General features: G+C 44.9%; 1 protein-coding gene across 6 annotated transcripts in view; it reads right to left on the bottom strand.

Moving 5' to 3' along the window:
• Positions 1–440: 440 nt before the first annotated feature.
• The window catches only part of tanc2a (tetratricopeptide repeat, ankyrin repeat and coiled-coil containing 2a), a 59130-nt gene continuing 42971 nt past the window's right edge, over positions 441–16599 (bottom strand). For all 6 annotated transcript variants that reach the window (XM_082530015.1, XM_082530017.1, XM_082530016.1 and 3 more), the window contains 18 exons: positions 13876–13956; positions 13603–13803; positions 12521–12655; positions 11239–11435; positions 11035–11143; positions 10759–10881; positions 10542–10679; positions 10324–10422; positions 9724–9915; positions 9524–9617; positions 8439–8572; positions 8223–8346; positions 7543–7718; positions 7259–7391; positions 6884–6975; positions 6641–6775; positions 6425–6525; positions 441–5449 (listed from right to left, as the gene is read on the bottom strand). In XM_082530015.1, coding sequence (XP_082386141.1) covers positions 3586–5449; positions 6425–6525; positions 6641–6775; positions 6884–6975; positions 7259–7391; positions 7543–7718; positions 8223–8346; positions 8439–8572; positions 9524–9617; positions 9724–9915; positions 10324–10422; positions 10542–10679; positions 10759–10881; positions 11035–11143; positions 11239–11435; positions 12521–12655; positions 13603–13803; positions 13876–13956 — 4128 coding nt within the window. In that variant the 3' untranslated portion in view covers positions 441–3585. The remainder of the gene's footprint in view (positions 5450–6424; positions 6526–6640; positions 6776–6883; positions 6976–7258; positions 7392–7542; positions 7719–8222; positions 8347–8438; positions 8573–9523; positions 9618–9723; positions 9916–10323; positions 10423–10541; positions 10680–10758; positions 10882–11034; positions 11144–11238; positions 11436–12520; positions 12656–13602; positions 13804–13875; positions 13957–16599) is intronic.

Below are 16599 nucleotides of genomic sequence, written 5' to 3'. Positions count from 1 at the left end.
TGTTCAGGGTTTACATTTTCTAACGCTCAAATGTAACTGGACATGGAACTGAAAAGCAGTTTGATGGCCAGTTCAGGTCTGTTCCCGCTTTATTTCCTGAAAGGTTAAACAGATAAAAGATCTGTAGTTCACCCTGAGAGCTGCGCTTGCCACTCCTAAAGTTTTCCACAGCAAAAAGTTTAGGATGGCCGAAGGAGCAGTCTGGCTCATTCTTACAAAGCAATCATAAAAGGCCCGATAGCCCACTGACTGGTGCTTTATGTTAAAATCAATATTCTATTTAGATTGCTTCTGCTGCCCCCAAGTGGCCAAAAAACAATCAGTTATTGTAAGAGCACTGCATATAAGATCAACACAACAAGAAGGTAATGTTCTTGTTCTAATGTAAGATTATACCCAAAAAAGCTTTTCCTTGTTGGGTCACACAATGAGAGACAGACTTACAGTTCAGTCTTTTATTCAGCTTTATTCCTCTTTCTAACTCAGTGATTCCACATGAGCCAAAAACACATTCATGTTGCTTGAAATGTTTGATAATGAAGCTCTTCTCGTCACCATCCTTGGTTTTAAATGTAAGCTCATCTTACACACTGTGAAAGAGCCCAAAGTACACACTGACTTGGCTCTGTTCTGACGGGATATTTCACAGTCAGGCACCAATGCAGACAGAAGGTAAACATCCTACATGTGATGCACAACACACAGTTTTGCTAACAGATTTTCCACGTTTTCACTTTGAACATCAAATTGCTAATATCATCTCACAGCTGCAGTCCCCTGAGCAGTACGAGATGATGGCAGTGGTCAGAGACTGTACTGTGTGTGCTGTGTCAGACATCACTTGTTTCATCAGCAACAGCAACTGAAAGTGAGAAGTTTGGGGGGAAAAAGCACTACAAATGTACAAAAACTGGCATTCATGTTTATAAAAGACAGTTTTAAAGAAGCCTGATCTTAATATATCATTAAAGTGAAACTTGTCCCTCTTTTAAATATTCAGCTAGCCACCTCCCCTTGTCGTTAACAAGGTTAAGATGGAAAAGTTAAATCATTCCTTGCTGACATAGACAAAAGCATTTTGAGCAGTAAACCGTGTCTTTTGCCATAAATATGTTGTCTGTTTTATCTGTTTTAGCAAGCTAGGCAAACTACTGGTTTGAAAGGAAAACCTTGTAAAGACATAAATAAGCATGTGCTTGATGGATTCATAAACGATAGTGTGCTAAAAATTGGTAACATTCAAAATCCCAAGTAGATGGTGATCACTTTGGGAAACGCAAAAAAGAAACAGCGTAATTTCTGTATTGCAGCAGATGTTTGTTAGCCCTAGCATCTAAGGTACGATAAGAAAAACGCATTTTCCATTCAAAGTAACGACTTTTAAAACCCAGTAACGTGGCACAATGAGGAAAACTTTTTTTATGTCACAGTTACTGTTACTGACGCCTAGTCTTTGATATCACATAAGCAGAAACACTGTCGACAACTATAAATGTTTGTTATATAATAAGACTTTTGATTAATGACTTAAAATCATTTGTTGCAGACAAACATTTTAATTATCATCTTTGATTACGACAGTTTTTTTCCTATTTAACATCCAAATTTAGGTCTATGTTCTGACCTAAACTTCCTTTTTTTAATTATACTTTGCAAATTCTAACAAAAACTTTCACCACTTTTAAAAAAACTTTTCTTGTCTCTTTTTATTTCTGCCCTTGTTGCCTCAAGAGAATTTGCCTTTTCCCAGAACAGCACTATAAATAAGAACATTATTAAATAAAGGTTATATTGATTCACTGCACCAGCTCATGGTACAAACCGATTTCACATGAAAAGTCCTGCCTGGCTCTAGTACAACTTAAGATGGTGTTACTCCAACACAGTACAATGTACATGTTTTGGAGAAGTTGTTTCTTCACATTTTGTTTGAAGATTTTAAACTTTTTCTGAGCGCAGGCGTTTATAACAAGCACAGAAACACACCAAAGTTGGAGGAACCATCTGAAGAGTAAGTAAACACACGGCTACGTATGCTAATGTTTGTGAGGCTACGATTCTGATCTGACTGTGAAATACACAGTGGATGATAAGATGAAAAGAGTGAACTGAACTTTAGTTTTTGAAAAACAAACAAACCTCAACACAGTAAATGAATGTAGTTGAATAGTGGTACATTTTTGGGCCTCATTGGTAAGGCTCTGTGGCTGCTGTTGGTGGTAAGATAGTTAGCTTGGCATGGTCATAAATTAAGCTGGTTTCGCGCAGATAAATAGATTGTTTCATTGGAATTTTACACAGTTATCTTTGGAAAGGCAAGAAAAACATACAACACCATCCAAAGAGTTCAAATGCACATTGTTGAGGACAAATATCCAGAAATTACATGTCAAGCCTAGTTAATGGTCAGAGTGAGAGTGACTGACAATACTGACAACCGAGGCACATACAAGCAAAATGTTTCCAACATAATACAGTATGAAGAGCCCTGGTGTATCACTTGGAATCATATGGTTTGCATAATTAGACCATTAGGACTACAGAATATAAAAGGCCTTCAGAGAGCACAGAAAAAGGCTGAATGGATGACCCTTCCAAAAAATCCAATTTTTACAAATGCGCTATATCGTTCTAATTGAACCCAGAAAGAGACCAATGTTAACCCAACATCTTTAGAGTTTCTGCTTCATGTAAACTAAAACTCTAAAGTTTCAGTTTACGTGTTCTCACAGACGATCCCCCAAAATAAACACGATGGCAAATCCCAAAGGAATACCGTTTTAAGAAAAAAACAAAAAGAAACTTTACAGTTTGATACAGACATAACTTAAAAAGATAAATACAATTTTTTCTCCTTTTTTTTTTAACTCAGTGTTTATTCAATGACAGTATTTTCGAGTTTCTCAAACTATGGCTTGGGTCTGGGTCACTAACAAGCGTTTGACTGGTACAATGACGCGAGCCTGGATTCGTCCATTTCTTTCAAGTCAGTGTTATTTAAGCGCTTCAATCTTGAAATGAGATCTTTATTAAAGGCGTCGGCAGCAGGCAAAGGTAATTGCGGTGCTTTTTCTCTCCTGTCTGGACGTCACCATTTAGACTTGAACTGCAGTTTTAAAATGTAATTCAAGCCAGAATTGTGCAAGAAGAAGAATACAGTCTTATTCCATAATTATCTTCTTCGTTCTTGTGCTTTGTGAGGTGAACACCTGTTAATGTTTCACTTCCAAATGGCAGAACCAGTTCATTATTGGTGAATATGTTCCATGCCGTTCTTATAGGTTAGGCATCTTCACCATGAAGGAGTCAGTATGCCTAAGATGAAGTGGCACTCTTTCCAAAAACAACATAGAGCAATCACTTAACCTAGCAAGTGAGGTGGAGTTCTCTGAAGCATACTAACAAATACAACCAAATGAAAACAAAAGCTTTTACCCAGTCTGAACTTGGTGTGTCTTGCTCTTATAAACATTCCAAGTACTAAATGTAGGAACTTGACATTACTTTGTTTCAAGAACAGTCTTCCAGTATATCGGTACAGTGACTTCATTTATACCACTTTTCATTAATGTTCTTGTATTGTCTTTACACATTGGACTCTACAAAGGGTCTTTTTGGTTTAACCGGAGACGTAGGACCCGTACGTCTCTCAGTCGGTCTGTCCGAGCAGCTGTGGATCATGGGCAGCGTCCGAGCCACCTTCACATCCATGTAGGAGAGATTCTGACAGGCAACCTGCACTGAGCCCTCACCCTGATGAACATTTCCTGGCGTCACGTCATAGAAGTCCAGCTGGTTATCATAAGAGGCGTGACCATTGTGGGCATTGTTGTTGCTGCGGTTGTGGTAGGCAAAGGATGAGAGCTGGGGTGGAGGGGGGTTTTTGCTGGGCGAAGTGACAACTGTGTCCACTGAAGACACGGCCCAGGAGCGAGACGGACTGAGACAGGACGCTGAGCTGGACGGAGCCTGTTGCTGATACTGCTGGTGCACCCTTGCCGTCTTGTCGATTACTCCCATAAAAGGAGTGTTCCTAGATGAACGTCCCACCTCTCCAGGGTAAGTCCCGCCTCCTGACATGCATATTTCTGACTGGGGAGAGGCGATCAGGAAGTTATCATCATGGTAACCACTAATGCTTCTAGCAGAGGCCAGATCTGAAGGTAGATCCATGTGCTGAACAGAGGCCGATGTCCTAAAGCCTGGCCCAAGATTAGCTGGCTGTCCAGTAGCAAGACTACCACTGCTGGGGGAGAAACGGACGCTGACACTCTGGGAATGGATGAGAGGCCTAGGGGAATGACCAGAGGAGGAGGTTGGGTGAGCACTGAGTGGACGTCGAAGACCACCCTGGTGTTGATACTGATAATCGTGCGATGACTGAAGCCTATCTGAAGACCCCATTGCTGCCTCTGTAACTTCCAAAGGGTAGTAGGCTGCTTTGGATTGGTTACGGCTGAACTGACGGGACTGGCCAAAACGGTTTACCCCCGCCCACTCGGCTCCTGCTGCTTTCCCATAGCCAGATGTGCCTCTGGCCTGGCTAACCAGGTCAACTTCTTCTTCTTCATCCTGTACATAAGAAGCTCCAGAGCTCAGACCAGGCTGAGCCAATGGGCTAGGCCTGACATCCATAGGATTTGAGCAAAAGCCTTCCCCAAGCTCTGCTAGTTCTTTGGGCAGATGGGCGAACTGGGAATAGGCAGAACTTCCCAAAACCATGCTGGAGTGGGTAGAAGAACTGGGCTGATTGGTTCGGACCACCTGTGCTTTGGCTGGTTGGAGCCAGTGGCCTTGGACGGGGTTCTGCTTCTGGAACCTCTGACCAGCCAGATGGGGGTGACGCTGGACTCCCTGGTTCTGATCTAAGTCAGACTGTGGATAGTTTTGTACACCTCCACTTTCGGACAATGTAGGCATACTTTCAGACACTATGCCACCTCGCTGCTGATGCTGGATTAGGGAGGAAGTAGGGCTGAAATCGTGATAAGATGTGGAAGGAGGGGGAGGTGCAGAGTGACTAGGTGAAGAAAGGGAGGCTGCGTGGGTGGGACTGGGGAGGTGATGATACAGATGAGTGGGGGAAAGGGAGGAGGGCGATGGTACCCCAGAGTGGCAGCGGGTGTCAAGACTTTGAACCGCAGGTTGAAGGTGACAGGGAGAGGAGTCTCTTTCCCTGAAACTGCTCTCTGCTTTCTCCTCTTCCTCCTCTTCCTCTGTAAGCCCCTCTCTATCCTGTACCTGCAAACAACCTGAATCTCTAGACCTGGCCTCGCTGATGGACATGTTCTGCTGATAGACGTGATTAGATGATGGAGGATGAATGTCCTTTTGCTGTGCAGCCTGCCGACACTCTTCTTTGACCCGTGACAGCAGGCGCTGAATCTCCCGGTTGGATGGGCACAAACGGCTGGCTTCAATCAGGTCCTCCAAAGCAGCGTGGAATTGTCTGGGTTGTGATAGTGACAAGGAGTGAAAACAGGACAAACTTCAGAAGATGACAGAGAATGTGTATATCAGAATGTTTCCGGAATTATAGGTTTCATATTGTCAGTGTTTAGAAGGTCTGTTCCAATCTTTCGATGTCTGGTTACCTGAAATTTGCTGCAATCACATTCACAAAGAAAAAACAGGCTTAAAAATGTGTCCCTCCATCTGAAATCTATGCCTTCAGTCACTGTGACTGTAAGGCAATGCTAGGTCAAAGCTTTAGGTCTTTACTCTCTGGTGAACGGTGCCAGTCAGTGACCCCACGGTAACCACTCGTCACTAGTGGAAAGTGTGTCTGGTTGGCAAGCGGTTGCAGGAAGTTGCATGTGGTCACAGAGTGGAATACTTTTACTTTGAAGGGAAATGGTCTCCGTTTCTGGTTTGTGCTGTACTTTTTCATGCTTCACCACTACATGGTGGTTAGTTAGTGACTGAGTGCAGACAAGCTGGCATCTTCTATGCAAACTATGAGTGACCGCAGTAATCTTCTAGCAATGAAAGCAATCACAAGATGGTTTTTGGTCCAGCACCCTTTTTGCTTTCCTAGTGATTGGAGGTTAACAGGGGATTGCCAGCTGGTCTCTGGGCCTGTGTAACTGAGGCCTTAGCAAACTGTGTAGAGCCTTAGCATGGAGGTAACTGGAAACTGACAACACCCCGCCAAGTTAAAACACATGAGACCCTTACCTGACAGCACATATGTCTTCTACTTCTTACAGTTCAGGTCACTCTATCTCTCAGGTTTTCTTTACATGGTAGTGAGCCTAAAACTACTCAACTCTTTCTCACTGCAATCTCGTGTCTAAGTTTCAAATAGTTTAAAAATGTCAAACAATAAAATCATCACAGTTCTACTACTGAAGATCCAAAGAACCCAAACTCTCAGAAGATGACGATCAGTTAGTTTTATTCAATTTCTCACGACACTGTTTACCTGCGGCTGCGTTTGGCACGGGCTCTGGCATAAAAGGCTTCATAAGATTTGGCTTTTAGCTCCAGGGCCTTGGTAGCAAACTCCTCAGCAAGGCTGAAGTCCTGTAAGGAAGATTAACGATATATCAATACTGAAATAAAGTTTTCGAGATGAGATTTGTTTCAAAATAATAAGCAAAATATTCTCAACATGTGTGTGTGTAAGAAGAAGCCTCACGTTCATCTTGCGGCGGCAGCGTGAGAGGTTGAGCAGCACGCACACCCTGAGCTGTTTGAACGTCTTCAGCTCGTCTCCTGGAAACTTCTGGAGAGCTGACTGATAGGAGTGAGCGGCTTCCCTCACTTTACCTTGCTGGAAAGAAAAAAAAAGAAACTCTTTCAGAAAGAACTTTGGAATATCGAATCAAATCGATATCGAGTCAATCAAATCAAATCTCATCAAGATGGAAATGTGCGCTACCTTGTACAATTTATCTCCTTCTTGGATCAATTTACTGAGCAGAACCATTAAGATATCTGGCTTAGAGGTCGCCATGGCCCAGGTTGCAGGTCCTACACACACACACACACACACACACACACACACACGCGCACACACACACACACACACACGCACACACACACACACACACACACACACACATGCAAGTTTAGTTTAGGGATATATGAAGGATGATTTAGAATTCATGAAGGTTCATTCTGCAGGGTGATGTATTGCTAATGGAAATGAACTATATGGGAGTCCGGCCATGCAGCAGTGAAGATGCTTACTGCATAACTACAACATCCATGGTTTAATTCTTGCTGTTAAACTGAACATGCTTCATGCTTCTACCTATTTTGGCTCCCTTTTTCAGTAGAGCGATGACTGCAGAAGTGTTTCTGCAGCCGACTGCTCGATCCAGAGGGCGCATCCCGCTGCAGTCCACATGCTCCACTGATGCACCGTGATCCACAAGGTACTGCACCTGGACACGGATCAAAGCGACATTTTTCACCACTTTTATAAATTCTCCTCCGGCTACATTACATTGCCCTCTGCAGCGGCTGCAGAACAGGTAGGACAGGTAACTGTTCTAAATTAACTAACACAATCATGGTTACTCTGGCTGTACACACCACATCTGGGTCTCCGCAGAATGCAGCCAGATCCAGAGGCGTGCGTCCATTGCGGTCTGCATGAGTTGTGGCTGCTCCTCTCTCCACAAGCTCTCTGACCAATGAGAGCTGGCCTTTTAGACACGCCCAGCTCAGTGCCGTTAGCCCTTCTCTGTCGGTCTGTTCGAGGGAGGCTCCTGGAAACAGACAGATTCATTAGGGTCGGAGCTATTGTCAGGGTCAGAGTGATTAGAATGGGGGCTCTAAGGACGACCTTATAAATAATGGCTACAAACATGGCCTCACTAGTCTCAGCACACATGCCATTTCTGTTAAAACCGTCAATTCCTACAGTGGAGTGTTTGATCACGAGGACAACAGATTCATTTCATATTTCTTCTACTTTTTTGTCAGTGTTAGGAAAGAAGAAAACACGTTTTTACAGCAGTGTACACGCTGAGAATACTGTACAGTATCACAGCTGTCCTCTAAGATTAGCGTTTGTAGTTAAAGTATTATTGATTAGGACCAATCTCGTTTTCAAGGGTTTTTTAACATCGGAATCTCCTGATAAAAGAAAAAGTAAAAAATACTTTCTGACTGCACTGAAGTTGGACATAAACAATGTTACTGCTGGTTTAATTGCATTGCTGCAGCAACTCTTGCTGTTTTTCTGGCTGCAGAGTGCAGTGTGTGATTACCATGATCCAGCAGCAGCTGGGCAGTGCTCATGTGTCCCTCTGAGGCTGCAGTCATCAGAGATGTTCGCCCCTGCTGGTCCACCATGTTCACCTCCACCCCCTGATTCAGAAACAACTCCACCACCTGACCGAAGGATGCAGGAGGAGGAAGACTGCAGTTATCTGCTGCAGGTATCGTGTGATCATGTGCCTGTTTGCTTTCTGGTTCCACCATACCTGCCAGTGACCCCGTCTCACGGCGCTGAAAAGTGGAGTGACACCCTGCTTGTTTCCTTGCTCCACAGCTGCCCCCTGATCCAACAACAGCCTGCAGACAGACAGACAGCCACATCCTGCTGCTGCTGTCAGAGCTGACGCAAACACACAGAGTGAGACAAGGGAAACCAGACGATTACAAACTTCAGCTCTGTAACTGAACACATGGCATTATAAAGCTGTGGTAGGTGTTAGAGAACAAACATTAAATATAGAAACCAGAGTTTACTTTGAAATGACGCGACGGATATTAAATGAATCCACGTCTGAGCTTTGGTAAGAAAAGTTTGCAATGAGACAGAATCACCCAGGTCTGATCCTGGCTCTGCTGGAGGTTTTTCCTTCCCACTGTCACCAAGCGCTTTCTCACCGAGGGGACGTCTGATGTTGGGATTTTCACTGTACTACTTTAGGGTCTTTATCTTACAACATAAAGGACCTCGAGATGACTACATAAATAAAACTTCTGTATTTCTTAGGAGAACCTTTTGTTTTCAGTGTAGTTTTCTATTGTGTATTTGCTCGTTTCCATTTCGTTTTTATTGCTTCAGTATAGTTGTTATTGTATCAGCTTGTTTTTCACATTTACTGTATGTTTTTATTTTTATTTATTTATTTTTTGTCTCATTTTAATTATATTTTTCAAAGACTTATTTTATTGTGTTGGTTTTTTACTCTTATATAATATAAATATAATAATCTTGGCCAGAGGAACCAAACATGTAGAAGAGTCTAAATACTTATTTTTTCTGTTTTTACTGAAGTGAACATTTTCGTCCACTAGATGCTACTAATGTAAAGTATAGTGATCAGTCATGTTGTCTCCTGTTTGCCTCTCATTAATTATGAGGTTGTGGTGGGAAAATGATCCTGCTACATCATCTGTTATTGTAAATGACCTTTTAAGCAAACCAAAGCATGTTTATGAAAACATTGTTTCCCACCATGTTCCACGTGAATTTATCACACTGATGGCGTCTGGTTGACAGAAAAACAAAGCCTGCCGTGACAAAGTAGTTACACAATAGTAGTTACATGGTCATTACCTGTCTCTCCCCATAGACTGTCATATGTGTTGATCTCAGGTCTCTCCTCCCCTTCTTCATCTTCCTCTGGAAGGTCCAATAGGTATGACACCATCTACACACACACACACACACACCCGACTATGTGATTGTATATTCTGTACCACACAGTGTTATACATTAAAGGTGTGTATGTGTGTGTGTGTGTGTGTTTGTATCACCTCTGTGTGTCCCATGCTGGCTGCAGCAATCAAAGCCTGCTGCACTGCTTGGCTCCTGCTTGCCCCCTTCTGTCCACAGCAGGTAGTACAACTCCACTCCGCCCTCTTTAGGAGAAAGCGCAGCACCTCGAGGTGGCCTCGCTGGGCTGCGTGAACCAGCACGCACCGACCGGAGCCGTCCACGTGACCCACCTGCACCCAAGGGGAGACAGACACTCAAAAACAGGGTTGGGACTCTTTCTAGGTTAAATTGCAGTGATGCCACTGACTATCAGAAAAGGTTATGAGACCAAGAATCAAAAGAAAAAGAGCAACTGAACTGCAACAATCTCAATTTTCCTTATTTAACATATTTCACTGTATGTATAAGGTTGGCCCCTTGCATACCACGGTGATATTGTTTTGTGCACAATTACCTTGGAACAACGCGAGGGACAGAAAACTATTACTTTTTTCAGCAAATGGTGGATCTACAAGCTACTGAATTATGGGATGTACTGCACAGAAGCCTGTGAAAATCCTGCTGTTGTCATTCTTTACATTAGCTGCAAACATCTGTCTGACACCAAACTGCACATGTGGAGTAGAACTGGTAGCTACCTTGGCTCTGTGCTGACTCAGCATTGTGACGATATCCAGGTGACCAGCTGCAGCAGCGAATCCCAGTGCAGTCAAACCGTCATGTGACCAAGCATCCAGCTAAAAATTGAAGGTGGAATTGTGGTTGGAGTAAATCTGCTCTTGTTAACACCCAATGACGCGTCTCTATGAACTCACATGATGTTTAAAAAGCTCCACGGCCTTTTCTTTTTCCTTACCTGTGCTCCATGATCAAGCAGCAGTGCTACAGCATCAGTGTGGCCCAGGTGAGCGTGGACACACAGCAGGGGGGCGTTGTTCAGGACATCGCTACAGTAATCCACATCAGCCCCAGCCATAATCAGCAATCTGCTCACCTGCAAAAGGAAAAGAGGAAAGTTACAGCAGAACTGTGGTGGGAAATACACTCGTGTGTGTGTGAGTATGCATTGTTACCTTGATATTGGGGGTGTAGAGGTTGCGCAGTGACGCAAGAACAGGGCTCAGGCTCTGGGTGCTGTATGACAGCCACAGCCCTTGCAGAACTGAGGAGGAAACCCCTAGCTTCCTACTCAGGCCCTGGATGAGGAGAACAAATGCGACAGAAACCAACAGTTAGACATAAAACAGTGGCATCTCATTGGTTTGTGATCTGTAAAAAAAATCTACTGGTGTGGTTTCCAGCCCCATGTATCTGCGTATGCGTGTCTAACTTTGTGTGTGAGAGCTCGCCTTGTAGATGTGCGCCTTCAGGATGTGATGCCCGAGCTCCAGTGTCTGCTGTCGGGTCAGCTTTCCTGCCTGTCTGCAGAGCCAGAAGGACAGGAGAGTGTGGCCACTCCTGGAAACAGAGACACACAGCTCAGTGAGAAACATCTGTCCCTGTTTTCTTCTCTCTCCATTTGTCACTCATGCCCTCTGGCCCTCTGACTATACCTGGGATCGCAGAGGAACCGGTCATCCTGGCCCTCCTCCCTCCACATGAGCCACTCCCTGAAGGAGGTGTGGTTTAGCATCCGACTGCCGTCGCTGCGCCGCAAAAGGAACGAGGAGAGCTGCTCCAGGCGCTGTGAGAACTCCGCCCACTCCAGCGAACCTCCGGCCAGGGTGCCCGCATTTACCACCTCAAACAGCTGTGCATTGACAGTATTGTATCCACTGTTAGCAACTATTAGCATGCTAGCACTAACTGAAGCACAGCTGAGTCTGAAAGGCACATCAGGAAGTTTGATGATATTTGTTCATAAAAAAATATCCTGATAAGGTCACTGATTTCAAAGGACGGTTCTTACAAGGTGACACAATTATACACACAATCGATGCATTTCAAGTCATTACTTTGAGGGCTTAAATCTATTTGCAATATCAAATATGGCTCTGTGAGTAATATCATGGTCTAATTATAACGGTGTGGTGTGAATGAGACACGGCGGGTCCAGGGATCATAGGTTTGAGCCATTTTATTCAATATTCACACCACAACACACCAACCCCTGAGTCCCCGTGTTTATAACTAGGCGGGCGTGATGAAGGATGCCGTGCAGGTGCGTCCGCCCTCCCTGCACAACACCGCAGACCACGCCCCACCACAAACGGTGATAAAGATGACAGAGGAACATTGTACAGTTCCCTGAAGGAGGGACCAACAATCAATTTTGAGCCAGCGGGGGAAGAATATGTTGTCAGTATTGCTAATGCTCACTAGAGTTATTCGGTGTGTATATTTGTTAAACAGTCATCTTCACTGAAGAAAAAAGTATCTCGTGTATGTGTGCTCACAAAATTCAGTAGTGTTACAAACGTTACTTCCAGTAAACTCATCATGTTCCGAGTCCACAGTATACTACATAAAGTTTACCAACGTGAAAATGCTGGTGTGCTATGCTACAATCACACTGGGGACCACAGCCCACAAATTACTAAATTACTACAAACTTGTTGCCTTTGAAATGGTTGTTTTGAGACGGTGACCAGGCCTGTCAGCTCAGTCAGCTGCCATCCTCAAAACAACTTTGCTGTGTCAAGATGGCAGAATAACAGCAATAAGACAGAATCAGTCTACAACTGATTGGCGTCAAGTCAGCAATTATATGCAATGTTTTTGTGATGCTAAAACGAATAACTATGATAAATGTACTACCTGCAGTCAATTACTGATTTTTCCTAGTTGCAAGGAAGCTGCTGTCCTGTTTTTACTCTACTGCGACTGAGCCTTTACCTGCTGGTCAGTCAGCGGGTGCAGCGATGCCACAGTAACGTTGAGTAAAGGTAGAACTCTCTGGAAGGACGACTGGGTGGGAAAGCGCATGTTGAGCTGCAGCAGGTAAACCTCTGCTAGACTCACAGGAACCACCTGCACGCACACACACACACACACACACACACACGCACGTACGCACGCACGCACGCACGCACACACACACACACACACACACACACACACACACCCATTAAAAGCCTTTTCGGTATATCAGATGAGCTACAAAGAGTGCACACATTTGTGCTTTATGGTTACACATCAGTATCTCTTTGTTTACATTGAAAATGCCACGCCCACTATTTTCCGCAGTGTCCAATTATTTAAACTAACATGCTCTCGCTCTTGTACGCTTCAGTTATTTCAGCTGACATTTGTTTATATTATGTTTACACTGAAACTTAAACAAGTCACAGAATCGCTGCTAGTAAACTTTTTGGCATGCACATTTCAAATACAGATTAAGTTCAGGGTCAACTGAAACTGATGTTGGTGATTTTCAGTGGAAAATATGTTGCTGAGTTTCAGAGACTGTCCCTTTCACAAAGTTGTTTGACATAAAATTCAATGACTGAAACTAATTTTAAAATAAAATGTAGTCAGAACAGTCAGTCCCTTTAAATACATTTACTCAAATGCTGATATAATCTCCAAGAGCCAACTGTGACGGACATTTTTCCAGCGGTATGGCACGGTAACTGACTGAATGTGTCTATAGCTTTTTAAACAGTAGCACACACTAAATATTTCCAGTATGGGGAAGATTAGTAACTGTCCTGTATTTTGGCTAAACAAATCTGGTAAAAATGACAAGCAGACAGTAGAGAAAATAATTTTTGCCGTCCATGTGGAGTTCCTGTAACAATGTGATGTCATGTGGAAACTATGAATACTGCTTGATTTATTTCATCCGTGTTTAAATGAAAGTGCTTTAATCTGTGTCGATTATACTTCAACTGTCAGTTACTTCTTTAGTCTAGTTTGTAGCAGTCTCGACTTTCTTCAGGACTTTATTTGACCTTTACCTTCTTTCTCCATCTCACCTTGAAGCTGGAGCTCTTCAGAACGAGGTATCCCCCCTCTATCAGGTCCAGGATCAGTTTTAAATAGAGATATGAGCCTCTGCTCAGGCTCTTCAGGTGGCTGATCAGTTTGGACAGTGCAGTGTTATCGAGGCGGCCATTGCTCAGTGACACATTGCTTTGGATCTCAGTGCTGCTGTGGATACGCTGCATCAGGTAACCCTGAGAAAAGACAGACCGATGCAGTACAGATGTGCAGACAGACAGAGAAATAGAAATCTATTTACACCTTACCTGCAGGTCCTGGTCTATGGCGCTATTCTCATCCATTCGGTCTAAAGAGATGCGGTGAAAGGGCAGAGAATGAGTGATGTCCTGATTGAATAAAAACACAAAGAAACAGATTTTGTTAGTTCAGAAAAAGTTGTGTTTATTAGCCGTGTGTGCTGCTCACAGTAATTTGGCAGCACAGACAGTATTTGCTTCAGAATAATATGATTTTAATCATATTCAGAAGGTTCCAAACTGATAAGAGATATTCAGTTAACACTGGTAACAATGGCAGAAACCAACACAACTCAAAATAGTCCCCATGTGCTTGTTTGTATGTTTATGCTCTCTTCACAATGCCGGGAACCTAGGACCCACTGCACTAGCATAGAGTCTTTCTCCTTTAATGTGTTCAGGGTGAACCTGCTCTCATCTATGGAGCTGCTAGTTCTGGATTTGTATGGCAGATGTCTATCAGGCTCCACAGTGCTGGGCTGTGACCAAAAGGCCCACTAGAGGACATCGGGCCCTGAGACCACCCTCATGAAGTCTGTTTCTGATTGTTTGGTCAGAATCATTCACACATGTTCTCATCCTCTTCAACCCTGTCCAGGTCTCCTACAGTCTCCTGGAATCTCTTCGATGTTCTTGAGACTGTGCTGAAAGACACAGCAAGCCTTGCAGGAATGGCACGCATTGGCAGGAGCCGGACTACCCGTGTGACCTCTGTAGGGTCCAGGTATCACCTCATTAGACCACTGTTAATGGACATTAGAGGACATTAGACCACTGTTACAGCACGATCAGGGGGGCCTATCGTGCGGTGCCCCGCGCTTCACTCGGACTTTCTGACCACGTCATGATCCACCTAATCCCCGCGTACAGACAGAGGCTGAAGCTCTCCAAACCTGTCGTGAGGACCAAAAAACTGTGGAGCAACGAGGCTGTGGAGGAGCTTCGCACGTGTTTGGAGTCTACAGACTGGGACACAATGAAGGCTGCTTCTAACAGCTTGGACGAGTTCACGGACACTGTCACCTCCTATATCCACTTCTGTGAGGACAGCATTGTGCCATCACGCACCAGGGTGAGTTATAACAATGACAAACCCTGGTTTACTCCTAAACTCAAAAAGCTGTGGCTGGAAAAGAGAAAGGCGTTCAGAAGCGGAGACAGGGACTGCTACAGAGAGGCCAAGTACAGGTTCACTAAAGAAGTGGACATTGCTAAACATCAGCACTCTGAGAAGATGCAGCAGCAGATCTCAGAGAATGACTCGGCCTCTGTGTGGAAAGGTTTTAGGAATATCACCAACTACAAGCCTAAAACCCCCCACTCCACTGATGACTTGCTCTTGGCCAACACCCTCAACGACTTCTACTGCCGTTTTGACGAGCCATCAGGCAGCCTTCACACCTCCAACGGCCCCAACAATAGAGACACTTTGGACACTCATTCCCCCACCTCTCCCCCCTCCATAGAGCCATCACCACCTTCAATCACTTCACCTGCAACACCCCCCTCCTCACCCCACACAAAGGAGGATTTCACACCACCTCCTCCCACCACAACTCTTCATATTCATGAAGCAGATGTGAGGAAGCAGTTTAAGAGTCTGAATGCTCGGAAAGCTCCCGGCCCAGACGGTGTGTCTCCTGCCACCCTCAGACACTGTGCAAACGAGCTGGCCCCAGTGTTTTCTGGCATTTTCAACTCCTCACTGCAGGCATGTCATGTGCCTGCCTGCTTCAAGTCCTCTACCATAATCCCTGTCCCCAAGAAACCTAGGATCACTGGACTAAATGACTACAGACCCGTGGCTCTGACATCTGTGGTCATGAAGTCATTTGAGCGCCTAGTTCTCTCCTATCTCAAGACCCTCACGGCCCCCCTCCTGGACCCCCTGCAGTTTGCATATAGAGCCAACAGGTCTGTAGATGACGCCATCAACATGGCCCTACACTTCATCCTGCAGCATCTGGACTCCCCAGGAACCTACGCCAGGATCCTGTTTGTGGACTTCAGCTCTGCCTTCAACACCATCCTTCCAGACCATCTCCGAGACAAGCTTTCCCAGATGAATGTGCCTGATCCCATCTGCCGGTGGATCACTGACTTCCTGACGGACAGGAAGCAGCATGTGAGGCTGGGAAAGAATGTCCCGGACTCCCGGACCATCAGCACCGGCTCCCCTCAGGGCTGTGTTCTTTCTCCTCTGCTCTTCTCCCTGTACACCAACTGCTGCACCTCCACCCACCAGTCTGTCAAGCTAATCAAGTTTGCAGATGACACCACCGTTATCGGACTCATCTCGGACGGGGACGAGTCTGCCTACAGGAGGGAGGTTGAACATCTGGTGTCCTGGTGCAGCCACAACAACCTGGTGCTGAATGCCCAGAAGACAGTGGAGATTATTGTGGACTTCAGGAAGCACACAGCCCCACTCCCCCCCATCATCCTGACTGACACCCCCATCACCTCTGTGGACTCATTCCGCTTCCTGGGTACCACCATCACCCAGGACCTGAAGTGGGAGCCCACCATCACCTCCGTCATCAAGAAAGCCCAGCAGAGGATGTACTTCCTGAGGCAGCTGAAGAAATTCAACCTGCCAACACGGACGATGATGCAGTTCTACACTGCAATCATCGAGTCCATCCTCACCTCCTCCATCACCGTGTGGTACGCTGGAGCCACTATCAGGGACAAACAGAGACTGCAGCGTGTTGTGCGCTCTGCTGAGAAGGT

This window comes from Aulonocara stuartgranti, assembly GCF_965226115.1.
Source record: "Aulonocara stuartgranti genome assembly, chromosome: 4".
In the NCBI taxonomy this organism is placed as follows: domain Eukaryota; kingdom Metazoa; phylum Chordata; class Actinopteri; order Cichliformes; family Cichlidae; genus Aulonocara; species Aulonocara stuartgranti.
This window is presented reverse-complemented; position numbering and strand designations above follow the sequence as displayed.